We start from the raw sequence: 21449 nt of genomic DNA, 5'->3' as shown, positions 1-21449 counted from the left end.
CCTGGGGAGATATATTCATGCTCTTATGGATGACATTTCCTCATCATTTACGGAGCTTCCCCAGGGTCTTTTGGATGTTGTTTCAGATGCCCAGGCTGCCGCAACCCAGATTATTCAGACTGGGCTAGACACAACCGACTCGGTGGCCAGAGCAATGGGCACAACTGTGGTGGCAAGGAGGCAGGCCTGGCTCCGTAACTCTGGGTTTTCTGCGGATGTACAGTCAACCTTATTGGATCTCCCTTTTGATGGGGACAAGCTGTTTGGGGCCAAGGCAGATTCGGCCTTGGAACGTTTTAAGGAGAGCAGGGCCACAGCTAAATCATTAGGGCTCCAAGCTCCTTCTTCCTCTGCCTCTTCCAGATTTTTCAGGAGGTTTCGGGGATTTGGGCGTGGCTCTTCCTCCTCTTCCTTTCGGGGGAGATACCAGCAACCTGCCTCTTCCCATCCCTATAGATCTTTTAGAGGGAGAGGTAGGGCCCGCACCAGAGGAGCCTCTCAGCAGCATTCTGCCTCTTCCTCATCCTCTGGAGGGGTGCAGCAGGGGAAGCAACCTTAGGCTTCCACCATTTCCCACTCACTCCTCTCCTGTAGGGGGAAGATTACAGCATTTTCTCCGCAAATGGAAGACTGTTACAACGGACACTTGGGTACTCAGTATTGTGGGAAAAGGCTACACCCTTCCCTTTCGGGAGTTCCCGCCCCTCATCCCGCCCGCCCATCTTATTGTTCAGAAGAACACCTCCTGTTGCTAGAACAGGAGGTACAAGTCCTCCTTTCAAAGGGCGCGGTGGAGTTGGTCCCAGAGCAGGAAAGGGGTCGAGGTTGTTACTCAAGGTATTTCCTGATTCCCAAGAGTGGCGTCTCCATCCAGATCAGGTCCGTTTAATCTTCCAAAGGTGGGGGTTTCCTCGGGTAGATCTGTTTGCCACTCTGGAGAACGCGCATTGTCCGTTATTCTGCAGCCTCCAGTATCCGATGCAGGGAGCGTTGGGGGACGCGTTTCAAATAACCTGGTATGGCCAGTTGCTTTACGCGTTTCCTCCCATACCCTTGATTCCTCGAGTATTGAGGAAGATTCGCCAAGACCGGGCCCAAGTCATCTTAATAGCTCCGGATTGCCCAAGGAGGGTGTGGTACTCCGACCTTCTCCAACTCTCAATGTGCCCTCTGCTCCGTCTCCCTATCAGGGCAGACCTCCTCTCGCAGTCGCAGGGGCAGGTTTTACACCCCAACCTCCAGAGTCTGCACCTACATGCCTGGAGATTGAACGGGGCAACCTGAGTTCCTTCTCTCTCCCGCCTGATGTAGTGGATGTTATATTAGCGGCCAGGTGACACTCCACTAAATCTATCTACGCTAATAGGTGGTCTAAATTTGTTATGTGGTGTGGAGAGAGGCAGATTGATCCCTTACATGCTCATCTGTCGGACGTTTTGTCTTTTGCTCTGTCTCTAGCGCAGAAAGGTTGTGCAGTGGCTACCATTAAGGGTTATTTATCGGCCTTGTCAGCCTTCATATGTCTTCCAGACCAACCATCGTTGTTTAAATCCCCTATTCTTATCAGATTCTTGAAAGGTCTTCTAAATAAATATCCTCCAAAACCATTTGTTATGCCGCAATGGGATTTGTCCCTGGTCCTGACTTTCCTTATGGGGTCCCCTTTTGAACCTATGCATTCTTGCCCCTTAAGGTATTTGGTTATAAAAACAGTCTTCCTGGTAGCTATAACATCTGCAAGGAGAGTGAGTGAGTTGCAGGCCTTATCGGTAAAGCCCCCTTATACAACTTTTTATGGGGATAAGGTGGTGTTGAGGACCAAGGCTGCTTTCCTCCCGAAGGTTGTTTCACCTTTCCATTTGGCTCAGACAATTACTTTGTCCACGTTCTATCCTCCGCCTCATCCTTCCAAAGAGGAAGAAAGACTGCACCGGCTGGACCCAAAGAGGGCGTTGAGCTTCTTTATTGATAGAACAAAGGATTTCAGGCTGGAGGATCAGCTGTTCATTGGATACGTGGGCAAGAGGAGAGGAAAGGCAGTCCACAAGAGAACACTATCCAGGTGGGTTGTTCTTTGCATTAAAATCTGTTACTCTTTGGCAAAGAAGGATCCTCCTGAGGGCATTAGAGCTCATTCCACCAGAGCTAAGTCGGCCACTTCGGCCTTGGCCAGAGGTGTTCCTGTGGTCGACATCTGCAAGGCTGCAACTTGGTCGTCCCTTCACACTTTTGCGAAACATTACTGTTTGGATTCTGAGGTTAGAAGGGACGGCCATTTTGCACGGTCAGTGCTGCAGGATTTCTTGGTTTGACCATTTAGGCACCGGGCGTGGTACTGCTTTGGGACTCTATTCATTAGGTGAGGAATCCACAGGTAGTTGTATCCATCAGAAGAACGAGTTACTTACCTTCGGTAACGACTTTTCTGGTGGATACATTAGCTACCTGTGGATTCCTCACGGTCCCACCCGCCTCCCCGTTGCCTTTCTGGTCTTACCAAGTAATCCTTGAGTGCGCTCCTCTTGGTCTTCAAGGTTGCAATAGAGGTTGTATATATGGATATTTGTGTATATTTATCTGTATATATATATATATATATATATATGTATATGTATATATATATGTATATATCTTTGTGTATATACATGATTTGCGTATATTTGTTTGTTTAAAAAAAAAAAAAAAAAGAGAGTTATATTAAATTTACAGCTATTCATTGCAATGTTGTGTATTTTACAATGTTATGGGATGTTACCTTGCTCTTTCATTGCATTGGGTTGTTGTTCTCATGCACGTAAAAAATGTTGGTACTGACGTCGGCACGTCGTCAAGGACCTCTTATTGCCTGTATGACGTCCGACGGCGTCGCGTGGGCTGGAGTGACGTCCTCGTCGACGTGCAGAGACTAGTAAGAAGATTTCCGTCGAATGCTGGCGCCATGGGAGTATTCATTAGGTGAGGAATCCACAGGTAGCTAATGTATCCACCAGAAAAGTCGTTACCGAAGGTAAGTAACTCGTTCTTCTGGTAGAGACCGAGTAAAGATTCCTCACGGCTCTCCCACCTTCCTCATTCTGTGCATTGGACTCTATTCACTCATAAGATCCCAAGTTTAGGTATGTGTAGACTGGTCAAAGCCAACTTACTGTTGGTGCTCTGCATCTGGAGGTGTGGACATCCTTAGAACAGACAGCAGTCCAGGGGAATGGTGCCTAAATGGGCCCGCATGTCTTTTTCAAAGCAGAATGGCATCAGTGTGGGGTTGCCCAGCATGCAGAGGTACTGCTCAAACATTTCTGGATTCAGTCTTACGTCAGAGGAGTATTCTAAAGGTGATAAATCTACAGTTAGTCTACCAGAAAGAGCACAAACAAAGATAAGTAACTTGTTAATCAGTAACACTCTATCCTTCAAAGGAAAAGGTTTCCTCACATTGCATCTAAAGTTCCCATATATGACAGGACTTGGACAAACGTTCTCCCTTTGTACGAACCAGTGGCCCTTAATTAGCCAGTAGTTTAAGGAAATGTGAAAGTTCCTTGAAGTTGGCAGGTGGACTGCTATTACTTTAAAAAAGCCAAAGGTACACAGTTCCAAACAATGGGTTCTGTACAGGTTCATAAAGTAAAAATGGATCCTATGAATCTGCTTGATTTAGAACAAGAGCCCTCACTCACCAAATGGTGACATGCTTCATCATTGGGCTTTTGCTCCTCGTCAGGCCAGCACTGCAATGCCTGACGGGCCCCTCGTGGGGGCTCTTTGCCGGAGATCTTTTGGATATAGAAATGCCGGTTGGTGAGTGTAGAAAAATGGGATTGGTACATGAGTGTGTGAAGCTAAAAATGGCTAGAGGTCCCAAAAAAATCGTTTTTTAATCAAACATTGACTCCGTCATGATTAAAAACCAAATGTGGGTAATAATTAGAAGTAATGTCTAATCCACTCTCAAAAGAAAAAAATTGTGGTAGAGTCAACAGTCCCTAGGTTCAGGGAAAGTGAAGAGTGTGAGTACAGAAATCACTATACTACTCCTACAACGGTCAACATGTTCCTCGCAAATAATGACATTTAAGATCAGTGCGATTCCCGGGAACGTGGAGCAGGGGTAAGGTGATGAACCACCTGGTGATCTAGAAGCACGGGATAATTATACCAGCTTGGACTACTGATGCTCGCCGTTATCCTGATGAGGCCTATCCTTTAATACAAGGAGGGTTCCTGTGACATGAGTAGATTCCTAATTGGGTTATAACATGTGGATTAGGTACGTTTTGGTCCTGACGAATAGCACTGATCTTAAATGATGAGTGACAACCCTGCTCACGTCAGTTCCTTATTTCTTCACCTTTGTATGTGGTTCTGAAGCTCATCCCAACTTTTTCCCTATTTTATGACAAGTTTGTTTCTCCAAATAATTCTTCTAGTGTGCCATGGCTATGTACCCTTCTAAAACTACAGACTTCTAACTTTTTAAGGGCTGTTGCAAACGATGTCTATCAGATCCCCAGGAGGGGTCTGCCTCTGGCATTTGTGTTCCACACATGACTCCAAGTCCTGCGTGCAGTGTACCCTTATGAATCCAAAGGCACTTTCGGAATGCAAAGCTGTACGTCACCCAAAAAGACTCAGAAGCCCAGCTCTCGCTGAAAGTCAAAGGCGCTGACCCATTTTCACACTCTAGGATGTTCCTCCGAAAGAAACAGGTTGTCGACTAGGACTATGCCTTCTAGTATGTTGCAGTCTAAGCAGAAGAACAAAAAAAGACCAAGCAGGAAGTGCCCCAGTCCTGCCACACACACTCCGACTAACCTGAGAAGTTAAGAGAAAGTCAGGGTGCCTCTCAGCCCCGCTGTTTGTCCCCTGCTGAAGTCTCGATTTTGCAACTGATCCCAATTCACCCTGATTTTCCAGGTTCATTAGTACCATTGCAACAGCTTGAGGCCTTGGGAGAGGTCATGTTGCAATTGTTCAGCCCCTTTTTGTGGCTCCTTCTATCACACCTTTGGCCCCAAGGATCTGTGGAGGGCTCCAGTCGGGATACCACAGGCAGGTCCACACTTGGCGCCGCCTATACCTCCAGAACCCTTGTTGGATTCTGCTCCGATGCTCTAACAGACTCCCAATCAGGCAACAAGATCCACATCAGTCATTGTGACATCTACACCGGCATGGCCACTACTGGGGCCAGAGGTGGACTCAATTGCCATCGTCCTATCTGACTTTGAGCCAAATACATCTTGGCTTTGATTGAAATCACAAGTTGCCACCATACCATCTCACCCGGGCCCCAGTTCATTCTGATTCAGACATAACAATGCCTTTATCTTAGAACCGCACCCCAGGGCCACCAATTTTTCAGTCCAGACTCTGACCGGAGCTAACCAGCCCTTGAGGAGGACAATGGTGACGATGGGAAGTATTTTCCCCAACATTATAAGGTTGAGAAATTATATCTGGACTTAGAAAATGCCAGTGGGTTGGTCTCTTCTCCAGACACTAGGTTGTGTTCTGCCCCGATCCCTAAGAGAAGGTAAATCTAGTGTTCTAAGTGAGGTTTTACAACCTGGACAAATTTTAGCAGACCCTTTACTCCCATTTAATGAGACCCTCACTTGACACCCTTATGGGCACCTGATTTTAAGCTATTTTCATTCCCTCTGGTACCAACCGATACAGGACAGTGTCAGGTGTTGTGATTTCTTTTTACTTCGCTCCCTGTGCCAGAGAGATTATTGGTTTTAGCTTCCACCAGTATGGTGAACCCCAGTTCTTTCATCACAAGTCCTCCTGAATAACATCTGAAATGGCTTGAGACCTTTGGGAAACAGATGTTTCCTCGACTAGCCTTGCTGTTAGTCAGTCAATACCAGCTGCTTGCTGGGAAGATATGCCCATGCTTTATAGGGCATGATTGGCAAGACCTTGCAGTCCTTGAGTAAATTTGGGCCAAGTTTGGCTTGAAACACCCAGAATGGCCAGGTTGCCACAAAGTACATTATCTGCTCTGGGCTGGTCCCTGCCGACGCTTCTACAAAGCAGTTGGCACTAACGTGGATCTTCATTGGCAAGCTTTAATGAGATCCATGTGCTCCTGTGGAGATGTACAAGACTCTTTACTGGACATGCCATTTGATAGGTCTCACCTGTTTAGCAAAAAAGCTGACTTGGCTTTTGAACACTTTAAAGAAGGCAGGACCACGACTACACCTACACCTACACCTTTTTACATCCAGAAGACAGTGTACCCACTAGTTTTGCCCCTTTCAATGCTGTTCCAGAGTACTGGCATACTATCCAACCAAAGGCTTCCCCAATAAGTACCCCAGTCTGGTTTGGGGCGGGATCAAGCTGACCATGCTCAGACCATCAAGGGTCTAGAACATCCCCCACCTCTCTAGTATCCACCTCTAAGCCACTTTAGTTTGCCCTTAGCAGCACACAGCCATCCTATGGGGGGGGCTGGATCAGATACTTCCTTCAGCTGTGGAAAAATGTAACATTTGCATTGGTGAGTCCTCTAGATTGTCCAACAAGGCCTTGCCATTTCTTTTCGGCCTGCCATACCTCCCATCCACATTTGAACATCTCTCAGAGGAGCACTTGTCTATCTTGCTGAAAGAAGTGCAGGCTCTTTTGGCCAAAGAAGCTGTAGTGTTCCGTCCCTGGGAATAGAGACTGGCTATTGTTTCTATTATTTACTCATGCCAAAGAAGGACAGAGACAGTCATCCCATTTTAGGTCTCTGCTTTCTAATTGCCTTCTTGTGGAAGGAAAAAATTAAGATGTTCACACTGGCTTCCATTTAAGAGCTCTGGCCAGGTTCTGTCTGCACTTAATCTGGGCGACTGGATGGTGACTTTGGGTTTCAAGGGTGCTTACTTTCACGTACTCATTCAACAGTCCTACAGATGCTTCTTGTGGTTCAGGGTGGGCCAGGAGTATTTTGAATTTGTCATGCTCCCCATAAGAATCACCAGTGCCCTTCAGGTTGTCAGGAAAATAATGGTGGTGATCATACCACACCTTCAAAAGTTGGGAATACCAATTTCCCCTACCTCAACAACTGGCTGTTGAAGTTTGGAGTCGCTGACATCAGCTGTATACCACCTCCAGACGATGGCAAACCTAACATTATTAGGGTTCACTATTAACATGCCGAAGTCACACCTGACTCCTCTAAAGATGCCCCCCTTCATTCGCGCTATTCTGGATGCATTGCAGTTTTGAGCCTTCCCTTCTGTCCAGACATTTGGGCTATGATCTCAATGTTTCATCCCTCGATCCTTGGTCTTGGTGAGAGTGGTTCTGAGGCTTCTGGGTCTCTCGGCATCCCACATTGTTCTAGTCGACTATGCCAAGTGCCATATGTTTGCTCCGTAGTGGGTCCTGAAATCTAATTGGGCCTATGAACAAGGCAACCTAGCAGATTTCATCCATGTTTTGGGGAAGACTGCAAAAGACATGCAGTGGTCACTCAACAGCAACTGGACCAGTGACAGACCCCTTCCACTGTCCCTCCCAGAGCTGACAGTGGCGACAGATTCAACATTTCTGAGATGGGCACTTCATCTGGGAGAGTTTAAGATCAGAGGACTCTGGTGTCCGGCAGAGACCTGTCTCCACATCAACTTGTTGGAGTTGCAGGCCATTTGCTTGCTGCTGAAAGCCATCCTACCGTCCAACAAAGAGAGGCTGGTTCATTGAGAACACAAATCCATGTGGTACTGCAGCAAGCAAGGTAGAGTGGGGTCCTGTGCCAAGTGGTGCATTCACCTCTGGAACTGGTTGGAGCAACAAGGTAACTACCTGGTTGAGAAACACCTGGTGGGATCTTTGAACACCAGTGCACATGTGCCCAACTGACAGATCACAAATGGCGGCAACGCCCCGAGGTGGTGCAGGGCATCTTCCAGCACTGGAGAGTACCTCGGTTAGCTCTTTTGCCCCTGCCAAGAACTTGTCAAAACTTTTGCACTCTGAAGTTTTCAAGAAGGCTCTCTCTCAAAATCGCATTCTGGATAGATTATAGAATGGGACGTCTGTATGCCTAACTGCCGCTATCTATCCTGCCTTGAAATCTGATGAAGATCAGGAATGACTAGGCCCAAGTCATCCTAGTGGCTCCAGATTGGGCAAGGTGAGTATGGTACCAAGAACGTCTGGGTATGGGCATCTGTCTTCTGGTTAGGTTTCGACTTCCAGAGGACCTCCTGCCACAACAAGGCAAAGTCCTGCACCCAAACCTTCTCCATCTGTGGAGATAGAGCAGCAGCAGTTGACAGCATTTAATCTTCCTCTCGCAGTTATGAATGGCATCCTGGCTGCCATATGTCTTCCCACCAAGTCTGTCCAGACTGGGCACTTGGATAAGTTTCTTGCCTGATGTGGCACCCACAACACTAATCAATTTCAGTTAAGACTGTTGAATGCCCTATTGTTTGTTCTGTCTCTGACCTATTAAGGATTTGTATTAGGCAGCGTTAAAGGTTATCTGTCGGCCCTTTCGGTCTTTGTATTGTTTACCAGACCAAGCATCCTAGTTATAATCACCTATTGTGATGAGATTTTTGAAAGCTTTGACTCATTGATTTCCTCCAAAACCCTTGGTGATGCCACAGTGGGGTCTTAATTTGTGTTTCACTTTCCTCTTGTGTATGCCATTCAAACCCTTGCACACCTGTCCATTACATTTCCTGACTTTGAAGGCTATGTTTCCAGTCGCAGAGACATCTGATCGTTGCGTGAGTGAACACCAATCTCTCTTGGTTCAGCCACCTTCCACCACCATTTTTCCAGACAAAGTGATACTGCAGACCAAGGTGGCATTCTTGCCTAATGTTACAGCTTTTCACCTTGTTCAGTTCATCACTTTTCCAACATCTTCATCCTCACCCCTCCAAAGAGGCAGATAGATTCTATTAGCTGAAATGTAGAAGAGCTTTAGGTTTCTGCATTGATCATACCAAAGACCACTGGTTTGATGATTAGCACGTTGTGGGGCTCTCTGGAGCAAATAAAGGTAAGGCAGTAGAGAAGATGACTGTAAAAGTGGATAGTCCTCTGCATCAGGCAGCCCCCTGATGGGTTGAGGGTCCATTCTACCAGTGTCTTGGCTGCTAACATTGCACTGACACAGGGAGTACCTGCACTTAATATCTGTTAAGCTGTGGCATGGGGGTTGGTGCACATGTTCCTGAAGACTATTGACTTGACAGCAAGGTCCAATAGAAAATACATTTTACTCCTTCAGTCCTTTGGGAATTTTTGATCTGAGTCTGATTATTGTTGCAGGGTACTTCTCCCAGGGCATGGACAGATGATGTCTGTGAGAAGGGGTGGTTCTTAGATGCAACTGTGTTGGTCACTTCTAGGGCAGAACAAAGTTGGTGGAAAACTTAGTGACTCCACCTACCGGCATACGGGAGTACTGCTGTAAATTCTTCCAGATCCAGTCTGGTGTAAGAGGATATTCTAACCTTCAACAAATTATTCAAGATGGCTAAAACCCAGCAAAATACGTAATTAGGTCAGCCCAAGATACTACAGACTGTCTGTGGATGTCATTTGGTATCAGAATGGTAAAACAATCGCTCATGGACATGCTCTTTGACATCACCTGTCTCTACAGAGTCAAGGCAGACTCCGCCTTGAAGCGATTCAAAAGGAGGAAAGCAGTAGCATGCTCCCTCGACCTAGTGCCACCTAAACAGCAGTTTGCCAGGAGCATCACCCCTTTCAAGGCTTCAAAAGAGGTTTTCTGCAGAGACCACACCAAACCTCACAAGAAATGGTGGTTATGCTCTAGTGTTTACACATCCCGTACGGCTGACAGGGTAGATGAAGTCCAATTATAAACAAAGTAGATCAAAAACAGAGGCAGTCCATCAATGTGGCGCTCACGTGATCCCAACCACCTAGGGTGACCAGGTCCGTCCTGCAGAAACCAGTCCAGAGGAACTTGTAAAGAAGGTACTGAAGCACACACAAAGGACTTACTTATTCTTCCAAAATCTTCAAAACATCATAAAAGTACATTCTTTATTAGGCAGCTGACACGCGTTTCGTCCACAGGACTTTTTCAAGGCTGCGAAAACGTACATTATGAAGCCAGTTAACATTATGTTTGATAATCAGGTCATGAACCAACCCTGAGAAAATGGAAGTTGTGAGGAAAGGAGTATCCCCAAGAAAATGAAGCAGAAAAAAGAGTAAACCCAACACCTGTCCATAAAGAGATATATGAACGAGGTATAACATGAAAAACAATAAGCCATCTAGGAAAACAAATAAACCACAGAGAGTGGTTCCAAGATCTATGGCAAAGTATAAATAAGTCCCAGGATAGATGAGCATATAACTAAAAGATCCTCCCAAAAAGAAGGCCAAAGTGAACATAAAGCGCACCCCCATAAGTAAGAAAACCAAAAAGGGGCTGTGCTTCCAAGGCCCATCACCATGCCAAACCTTGCTCAGCACAACAGACTTCCCAAGCCTGAAAGGGTGCCCTCTTTCTGGTGCCAAAGGGCAGAGGTCTTTATTCTATTCTAGACCGCTGTCCCTGAACTACTACTTCAAGAAGGACATATTCAGGATGCTCACTCTGGCCATCGTTCTGTCTGCTCTGGACCCTGGCAACTGGATGGTGGCATTGGATCGGCAAGACCCCCCATTTCTAAGTCATGCCCTACAGTCCCAAAGATGCTACTTGTAGGATAGTGGCCCCCCCCCCCCAACACACACACACACACACTTTTTGCCTTATATTGATGCTAACTTGACTGTGTGCTGGGATCCTGCTAACCAGGCCTCAGGCTAGTGCTCTTTCCCTAAACTGTGCCATTGTTTGATTTATTAGCACACTCCTGGCACACACCTAAGTCCCTTGTAAAAGATTCCAGTGGTACCATGGGCTCTGTGGCCAGGGAGGGTACCTAAGGGCTGCAGCATGTATTGTGAAACCCTAAGGGACCCCTTACCATACACATGTACTTTGCCATTGCAGATTGTGTTGGTGGGAAGAAAAAGGTGAAGTCGACATGGCATCCCTCCCAGGGTGCCATGCCCACAAACCACTGCCTTTGGCATAAGTAAGTCACCCCTTTAGCAGGCCTCACAGCCTTTAAGGCAGGGTGCACTACACCACAGGTAAGGGCATAGCTACATGCTCAACGTGCCCCTACAGTGTCTTAGTCCGTTCTTAGACACTGTTAAGTGCAGTGTGCCATAATAAGTACATGGGCTGGGAGTTTGTCATTACGAACTCCACAGCTCCATGATGGCTTCACTGAAGACTGGGAAGCTTGGTATCAAACTTCTCAGCACAATAAACCCACTCGGATGCTGCCAGTGTTGATTTTATTGTTAAATGTACTCAGACAGCATATTATAGATGCCCCCTTTATTTTACCCTACCCTCTAGTGTAGGGCTGACTGTGCTAGCCTGCCACTAACAGACAAGTTTCTGACCCCATGGGGTGAGAGCCTTCGTGCTCTCTGGGGTCAGGTACAAAGCCTGCTACAGCACTTTGTGGTGAGCCTCAAAGGCTTAGGCCTCCTGTTACAGTGCCCCAAGGTGCTCCAGCTAGTGGAGATGCCAGCCCCCTGGACCGAGCCCCACTTTTAGCTGCAGGTCTGGCAGAAAAAGTAGGTAAAAGGAGTGACCACTGCCACTAGGACCACCCCAAGGTGTCCAGAGCTGAAGTGACACCCCTCCTTGCAGAATCCTCCATCTTGTTTTTGAGGAGAGCGACCAATGGGAATAAGAATGTGCTCCAACCCACCCCCCCCTCACCCCCAAGGTAATGGGCACAGGAAGGGTGTAGCCATCCCTAGGGACAGTAGTCATTGGCTACTGCCCTCTGACCCCCTATAACGTCCCTACATCTAGTATTTAGGGGCACCGCTGAACCTTGCTCTTCAGGTTCCTGGGGACCTTAAGAAAGAAGACTGAAGAGCTGACCCCAGCGATGAAGGCTCCAGACGACAACTGACTTGGCCTCAGCCCTACCGGCCGGTCTGCAGCATGAAAGACTCCTGCTACAAAAAGGCGACACATCCTGCAGCACCAGCGACCTCTACAAACCTCCAGAGGACTGCCCGCCCAGCAGAGGGCCAAGAACTCCAGAGGAGAGAGGCCCTATCCAGAAAAAACCCTTCAGAAGGACTACAGAACATCCCGGACCGCGAGCCCTGTCCACTCTGCACCCAACACCCATGGCCCGAGTCGAGGTGGCCCACTTGTCCAGAGAAGGCCCCCAGGCGTTTCTGACTGCGAGTCCACCGTGGGTTGAACCCTTCTGGCCAACACAACGACGCCTAAAGCTGGAGGACCCCACTGACCGTGACCAGATCTGACGAAGATTCCCAACGCCCAAAGGTATCCCTGCTCCCGCAGCCCCTTGGCCTTGGGGATTCCAACCGATGGTCCAGCAACGACCGGTGGGTGCCTCTCCTAATTGCCCATCCTTTGGTTTTCTGGCACTGTCCCATTGGACCCAGCCTGCAGCATCTTTGTGAACCCTGGAGTTCCCCATTGAAAAGCATTGGGCGCCCGACGCTGTGTTTGCACCCTGCAGCCAGCCGCCCCTGTGCCACTGAGGATGTGTGTTTGGTGCTGACCTTTCTCCCAACCCCACATTCCCCCAGTGCTACCCAAACCCTGCCTGGTCCGTGCCCTGAAGTCATGGATACTTACCTGCAATCTGTTTTCTTCCAGGTGCCCCCACTCCACATACGATTCCATTGAAAACCCAATGTCAGCTTTGACCTCTGTGCCTGGCCGTCCCTGTGTTGCTGATGGTGCACTTTTGGGGTCAACTTGAACTTTGACCTGTGGACATCCTAACCCCTGAAGGCTGGGATCGTAAGTCGAGTACTTAGTTGTTAACTCTGCTAACACTTTTCCTCCCCTAGGACTGCATTGGTTCCTATGCAAAATTGCACTGTCAACTTTTGAAATTGAAAAGTGTTACTTACTTGCAAACTGTTTTATCTGCAAAACCTAAACAAAGTACATCTGATAATATGCTTTTTACCAACTTACAACTGTAATTACCTGCAACAAAGATCTTTCTAGAAATAAAATAACAAAATATATTTTTGCTATATAAAAGCAATTGGCCTGGCGTTAGTCATTGAATGTGAGCCTCATTTCTTGACTGTGTGTGCACAACAAATGCTTTGCAACTACCCTCTGATAAGCCTATTTGCTCGGCCACACTACCACAAAAGAGAGCATGAGTATGATCTACTTCAGCCTATGCTAAGCCTTTGGGATCCACTGGACTCAAGCACTATGAAATCTGTGTACTCACTTTCAGCCTTATCAGGTCCCCTCAGGTGTTAATGAAGTCATGGTGGTGGTTGCTGTCCATCGATGGAGGTTGGGATTACCAGTCTTCCCCTACCTTAATGACTGCTTGCTAAAGGTGAGCTTGCCTCAAACAGCTGTGGACCATTTCCAGATGATGGCCAATCTCTTGACATCACTGAGATTCTCCATCAGTGCACCAGCGTCATAACTGACTGCTTCACAGAGGCCGTCTTTCATTGAAGCCATCCGGGCATAGTGCGGTTTGAGCCTTCCCTCCACCTCAATGACTCTTGTACATTCAAGCTATGATCCTGATCTGACTCTTCTTGGCCTCTGGGCATCCTGCTAGTGGACCATACCAGTTGGCAAATGCAGGTTCTGCAATCGCCCCTGAAATCCCAATGGGTGCAGCACAAAGGAACTATTCAGATTGCACCAAGGTGTCAGGCAGGACTGCAAAAGATGAATGCTGGACCACAGTTGGACCTGTAGCAGACTCCTCACCCTCCCCCACCCAGAGCTAACAGCTGTGAAACATGCATCATTTCTGGGTTAAAGAGGTCATCTGGGAGAGGTGGAGATCACAGTTCTCTTGTCTCCGGCCGAAATCTGCCTTCACATCAAACCTGCTAGATTTGGGGGAGATTCACTTGGCAATAAAAACCTTCCTTCTGTCTGTCAAGGAAGAAAGGCCACAGGATCTCACAGATGACACTACCATCATCTGGTACTGCAACAAGCAGGGCGGAGTGAGGATGTGGGCCCTGTGCCAGGAGGCTCAGCATCTCTGGAACTAACTGGGTCATCAAGGTATGGCCCCATTTTTCTTCACTGCCGAGAAGTGCAATGGCCACGTTTCTGCTCATTTCAGTTCCCAAGCCAGTTCTCACACGGAGATGATTTTTGGTTACCCCGGGACCAGGATCAGGACACCAGTGTGCCTTCTCAAATCTACCTCTCTTGCCTAAGTTCTGAAGAAGATTACCCCAGTGGCTCCAGATTGGGCCAGGAGTTCGGTATCTATAACTTCTTGCCATGAGCATCTGTCCTGATTCAGCTGTCTCTTAGGGAGGGGGCCTACTGTCATAAAAGCAAGGCAGCGTACTGCACCCACCATGCATTCTGCAGAACTTGCACTTCCTTGTTTGGAAATTGAGCAAAGAAATTTGGCTGCCTTCAAGCTCTTCAAAGCAGTCTGATGGCACGGGGAGGCTACCCCTCCCCAGCCATGTAATACCTATTTCCAAGGGAAAGGGTATTGCAGGCCCTCTCCCACAGAAAATCCTTTGTTCTGCCTTCCCCTGCTTGAGCTGGTCAAGCAGCAGGAGGGCAGAAACCTGTCTGAGGGACAGCAGCAGCGTGGGCTGCTCACAAACTCTGGAAGACTGGCAGGAGCAAATACTGGGGGGGTCCTCTAAGGAGCCCCACGAGTGCATGGAATCATGCCACCAAAACTGGCATTAGTATTGGGGTATGATTCCCGACATGTTTGATACCAAGCATGCCTAGGTTAGGAGTAACTGTTATGTAGCTGTACCACAGGTAGTGAGTTACCAGCGGCAGTACACAGGTAAAATGGCTTCCCCACACTTAAAGTCCAGTGCATTGGAACTGGTGTTCACAGGGGCACCTCTGCTCATGCAGGGGTGCCCTCACACACAGGGACCTGCATCCTGCCCTTTGGGCCTACCACAGGGGTGACTTACAGTGATCTGATGTTGTGACCAGTAGTGAAAGGGTGCATGCACCTTTTCACACAGGCTGCAAATGGCAGGCCTGCAGACACATTTTGCCTGGGCTCCCATGGGTGGCATAATATATGCTGCAGCCCATGGGGGACCCCTAGTGTACCAATGTACTGGGTACCTAAGTACCATACACTAGCAACTTACAGGGTTAAACAAGTATGTCAATTGTGGTCTGTAAAGGGTACCGAGGCAACCAAATTTAGAGGGCAGTGCACAATCACTGGGGTCCTGATTAGCCAGATCCTAGTGAAAACCATCTAAGCACATTGATAACAGGCAGAAAGTGGGGGGTAACTCATTCCACCAGTGCCAAAGCTGCTACCACTACCCTGGTGTGTGGAGTGCCAGAGATGGGTTACTACCAGGCTCTGATGGCAGTTCACACATTCCAGAAGAGCTAAAGGCTCAATAGCCAGGTTTGGCGGGAAGGGTCACGTTTCCCTTTCAGTCCTGCAGAATTTCCACGTTTGAGGCATTCCATAGATCCTCAGCCTAGGAGAAAGGAGGAAGACAGACTACATCGTCTAGACCTGAAGAGAGTTCTGAGCTTTTACATTGATAGTGCCAAGGACCATTGGGTGGATGATCAGCTCTCTGTGCGTTCCTCTGGGACAAGGGAAGAACTGTACAGAAACGTATCATCTGCAGATGAATCATCCATTATATAAAGCCCTGCTACAGACTAAGAAACAGTCTCTGGAAGGCCTGTTTTGACATGTGCCAGGTTGTGACTTGCGTATCAGATCACATATTCACGCAGCATTATTTCCTGGATAGCCAGGTCCAGCGTGAGGGGGCACGCTGCTGGTTCGGTGTTGCAGGCTGTCCCGGTTTGGGCCATTCCACAGAGCCACCATCTGGTGAGATAATGCTTTGGTATCTATTCACAAGATGCGAAATCAGTGGTTAGAAGTAACCATCAGAAAAACAAGTTACTACCTATGGGTGCGCTCTTTCTGGTGGCCTCAATTTAACCACAGATTCCTCACCAACCTACTCTCCTCCATATTTTGTAGAATGGACTTCTTTGATCCTGACTAAAAAGATTCCAATTACAGAACTGCATACAGACACAATCTGATTACTAAGGGCTCCGCATCTGCCTGTGTGTGACACCACCTACCAGCAGGACAGGGAATTGCTGTGAAAAATCTCCAGATGCTCCTACCAGCACCCAGAACGGTTGCTGGCTGGTGTCCCAGGTGGGACTGAGCACCCAAAAAATCATTTAAAAAAATTAATAATACATGAGCGGCATTATTCATTATCCCTGGCCAGGAGTGCACCTCATTGCCCTTCAAGGAATCATTTACATATTTTCCCTTTTTTTTTGTAGTGCACCAATCAGGCCAGGAGAACCACCAATATGTTACAAAAGCACAACAGCCCCCCAGTATTTATTTTAAATAAGCTGGATGTCTCCTGGGTCATTAAATGCATGACCCCAGGAAGCTCCAAGTGCAATGGCCTCTTGTGGCTGGTTTTATGGCTGTTTTTAGTGGCCTGAAGAGTGTTAAAGAAAAACTCACACACATTTAAAGTTATTTGGTATATAATGCTTATTAACTATTTGTTAGAAAAAAATGATTATACTTTGCTGTATGTACTTATAAGGATTGCCTTGGCATGTGGATAGTGATACATTTTTGTAGTGAGTTTTTGGTAAAGCAAAAAGGCCTGCTTTATATAGGTTTACGTGAGACCTCTTAATAAAGCAGATTGGCCAGCTTTTGTTTGGTGTTCTGACTCTTTGACAAAGCCAGTAAGCCTACCTTACTCAAAATTACTTTCTTTATATTATTACTTTTAATTAAAAAATACTTATAAATTCATTGAAAAAAATCAAAGGTCAAATTGATGTTATAGTGACGTTATAGTTAGGTGAAAATGTCAGTTAAAATGTAATATTTTATTCTAAACAATACACTGAAATTCACCAGTTATAGTTAACTGAAGTAACTGTATCTCACGCCCTTGTAAAGTACTGCTTTCGACCTCTCATACTACAACACTTATGTAATGTTCTATGACATCATTGATAACAGTGCATGGTGAACTTCAGTGCATTGTGAATTCCAGTGCTTTTTGTTATTTTTTTTATTTTAAAACGTTACATTTTAAGTGGCACATTTTCACCTTACTATAATGTCACTTTCTTTGGTTTTCTCAGTGAATATATATATATATATATATATATATATATATATATATATATATATATATATATATAATATATTTGGAAACATATGATCTTTGGTGGGGCCCCAAGTAACATAAGATAAAACTGTTGTTCTTAGCAGCTTTTTATCACTAGTATTTTCTGTAAAATTATTTCTTTTTTGGAACATTTTAGCTGCAAGCATTCTTGGATTGGGAAGCTAATCTGATTTAAACGTGTTGTATCATGTTTTTTTTTAAAATTGAATATCCTTTTCAGTTTTAGGATAATGATTTCTGCACTTAATTCACTATTTGCTCTTTTATGTTGCGCTTTTTTAAAACCTTTTTTTTTTTTTTGCTGCTAATTCTTTAAGCAGATTTTAATTTTAATTATTTTTTATATTATCTTTCTTTGTAGCGCTCAGATATTATTTTTTAGAAATAAATGTATGCATTAGTAAATTTCCTGAATAAAATACATGCTGCATTATCAAGAAATTATTTCAGTTGTTAATAAAGTACAATTTTGTAGCTTTTTGTATGCAGCAGTCCACAAGAGCAGTTGCACTCCGATGAGCAGAGGTGGCAGACAGGAGGGACAGGTGAACATGAGGCATGAATGGTTAAGCTCTTTTTCCGATAACTGCAACACACAAACCCACAAAAATAAGTTATGAAGAACTTAGGTGCACACAAGCGGGCGAACATCTGTTGCACATGGTGATCAGTGCCTTGAAACAGTATGGAGATATTTTGTCACTTGAATGTGGTTGGCACATTTGGGGATGTGGAATTTTGTATTTCTGTTGTTAAAAGAAATATCAAAACGCTAAGATTAGTGATAATGGTAATAGGTTGAGCTGTTTTCCTTCTGTCCTTCGTGTTCCCTCTCACTGCCGACTTTCCCTGTCTGCCTACAGTGACTAAACTGTGTGTTATCATCACATCATCTCTTTCATCTTTTCTGCAGGAGATTGAGACCTCTGAGCCTTGTAGCTGCATCTACTTTACTGGTTACAGCATTATCATTGGAACCAACAAATTCTACGAGATTGAGATGAAGCAGTATACCTTGGAGGGTGAGTGGTGTCATTGAGGGTTTTTCAGTTCACCACAGTATGAATGATGTACTGGTTAGTTTCTTGATATGCAACTTTGTAACAGAGTCTTAGGGGCTCTTAATAATAGGAATTTAAGTAGGAGGTTTTCCGATAAAAATAGATTGGTCCCCTTGCAAGTAGCCCTAAATGAAAGCCAAATACATGCACATTAGCCACTTTCTTATGGAAGCTTTTAACTGCAGATTTCTCGCCTTTAAGATATTTCCAATTACCAGACTGGCTTTGGAAGATTTCACAGAAGTGCTCCCACAGTCTGGTAGATAGCGCTGCGTGGCGCCATGCTTGCTTAATTCCGCCATTGCAATCCTAGGGCTTGCATGTAAGTACTGATATCTAATAGAGACTTTTAGTTGCAGATTCCTTACCTTAGAATTTTCCCCAGGCATCAGACTGGATCCCGAGATTTGTTTCTTCGAGCAGTACCCTTGCGCGCTGTTAGATCTGACAGCCTTAGGGTGGTCTTCCCTCAACTTTTTGCCTCCCTCCAGTTTTCTAACCCTGTTTTTGCTGGTTTTAGGTCTCTGCATACTTTGCCATTGCTGACCAGTGCTAAAGTGCATGTGCTCTCGCCCCTAAACATGGTAACATTGGCTCCTACCCAATTGGCATATTTAATCTACCTGTCAGTCCCTAATAAAGTACACTGGGGTACCCAGGGCCTGTAAATTAAATACTGCTGATGGGCCTGCAGCACTGATTTCTGCCACTCACATAAGTAGCCCCTTAACCAGGTGTCAGATCTGCCATTGCAAGCCCATTGTGTGTAGTTTCACTGCCACTTCGATTTGGCATTTAAAACTACTTGCCAAGCCTTAAACTCCCCTTTTCCTACATATGCTACCCCTAAGGTAGGCCCTAGGTAACTCAGAGGGCAGAGCGCTATATAAATAAAGGGCAGGACATGTACATATTTGTTTTACATGTCCTGGTAGTGAAAAACTCAGAAATTCGTTTTTCACTTCTGTGAGGCCTTCTCTTCTCATAGGCCAGCATTAGAACTGACCTTATATACTTTTAAGTGGTAGATTCTGATCTGAATGAAGCAGCCCTGTCATGTTTAGTATGGCCAGAATGGTAATGGAAAATCCTGCTTACTGGTAAATATGGATTCAATATTACTATTTTAGAAATGCCACTTTTAGAAAGTGGGCATTTCTCTGCACCTACTGCCTTCTATGCCTTACAGGCTGTCTCCAATCCACGTCGCACCCAGACAGCCATAAACACATGACACTCAGCCACATCTGCATTCATCTGCATACTGAGTGGCTCGCCCTGGGCAGGAAGGGTGGAGGGGCTCTCACTCTTCAAAGGCCAGTGGCCTGACTCCACACAAAGAAGTGATAAACCCCACAGGGATTCTAGAAGACAGGGCTGGGTTGAAAGGGGACATTGTGCACTTCATAACCACTCTTTGATGTTTCCCCCACTTCAAAGGCATTTTGGGTGTATATATAATGGGTGTGTGACCCTGCAAAATCAGTCACTGCTGGAACTACAATTGGAGTCTGTCATAGGGACTGCCTGGCTGCCCAAAGGGCTCAACTGGACTGCTATGCTGGAAGGACTACTGCTCTGCTTGTTGCCCTGCTGCCTGCTGGCCCCGACTCTGCCTTCTCCACAAGTGCTCTCCAAGGGCTTGGATTGACCTTGCCTCCTGTTCTGAAGTCTCAGGGCCACAAAGACTTCACCAAGAGGAGGAAATCTCACTGCGTCGGAAAATCGACACAACACCTGCAGAAATCAATGCAGCACCTGCCTTGCGGGTGAAAAATCTCTGTATCGTCTACCGGATCGACGCAGCGCCTACTCCTTAACAGCACATCAAGGATTTTCAACATATCATCCCTGGGCGTTAAAATATCCCAGCATCGCAGTGAGGAACCAAGGCTGCACTCCTGGAAATCAACGCATCACCTTGCAGCGTGGAAAGAAACAACACACTGGTGGTCATTCTGACCCTGGCGGTCAAAGACCGCCAGGGCGGAGGACCGCGGGAGCACCGCCGACAGGCCGGCGGTGCTCCAATGGGGATTCCGACCGCGGCGGTAAAGCCGCGGTCGGACCGGCACCACTGGCGGGCTCCCGCCAGTGTACCGCCGCCCCATTGAATCCTCCACGGCGGCGCAGCTTGCTGCACCGCCGCGGGGATTCCGACCCCCCCTACCGCCATCCAGATCCCGGCGGTCCGACCGCCGGGATCCGGATGGCGGTAGGGGGGGTCGCGGGGCCCCTGTGGGCCCCTGCAGTGCCCATGCCACTGGCATGGGCATTGCAGGGGCCCCCGTAAGAGGGCCCCTACATGTATTTCACTGTCTGCTGCGCAGACAGTGAAATACGCGACGGGTGCAACTGCACCCGTCGCACAGCTTCCACTCCGCCGGCTCGATTCCGAGCCGGCTTCATCGTGGAAGCCTCTTTCCCGCTGGGCTGGCGGGCGGTCTGAAGGCGACCGCCCGCCAGCCCAGCGGGAAAGTCAGAATTACCGCCGCGGTCTTTCGACCGCGGAACGGTAATCTGACGGCGGGACTTTGGCGGGCGGCCTCCGCCGCCCGCCAAGGTCAGAATGAGGGCCACTGTCTGTGCCACGCTGGAAAATGACGCAGCTCCTTATTTGTCACTGCATCTCCTCTGCAGCCCCCCTGCATCGTTATTTTTTACACATCCCAAGTACTGTGTGTTACAAGGATACAACCACTGATTCGTAAGGATTGAGACTCATTTAAACCTTGACTTGTGCATATTGGATTCTGTTGTTTAGGTCTTATTTCATTCAGATAAATATCTATTTTTCTAAACTGGTGTGGAGTACTTTTTGTGATGTTTTCACTCTGTTACTGTAAGAGTTATTTCACAAATACTTCACACAATGCTTTCTAAGTTAAGCCTGCCTGCTCTGTGCCAAGATACCAGATGGTGAGCACAGGATGATTTAGGTTGTCTAGTGACTTACCCTGTCTAGGATTGTGGTCCCTACTTGGACAAGGGTGAATACCTCTGCCAACTAAAGGCCCAATTTCTAACACCCATTGTCAGATGGCATCCGTCTATGCCACGTCTGTCAGCGTTTTGGTTGCTGTGATGACATCTCAGTTGTATACAGGC

General features: G+C 46.9%; 1 protein-coding gene across 2 annotated transcripts in view; it reads left to right on the top strand.

The window, feature by feature from the left end:
* CIT (citron rho-interacting serine/threonine kinase) overlaps window positions 1–21449 on the top strand; it is a 1039445-nt gene that overhangs the window by 931065 nt on the left and 86931 nt on the right. For both annotated transcript variants that reach the window (XM_069215034.1, XM_069215033.1), the window contains one exon: window positions 18194–18302. In XM_069215034.1, coding sequence (XP_069071135.1) covers window positions 18194–18302 — 109 coding nt within the window. The remainder of the gene's footprint in view (window positions 1–18193; window positions 18303–21449) is intronic.

The sequence above is a fragment of the Pleurodeles waltl genome, chromosome 11 (assembly GCF_031143425.1).
Source record: "Pleurodeles waltl isolate 20211129_DDA chromosome 11, aPleWal1.hap1.20221129, whole genome shotgun sequence".
Classification (NCBI taxonomy): Eukaryota; Metazoa; Chordata; class Amphibia; order Caudata; family Salamandridae; genus Pleurodeles; species Pleurodeles waltl.
The sequence above is the reverse complement of the archived record's forward strand: the minus strand, read 5'-3'. Positions and strand labels throughout refer to the sequence as shown.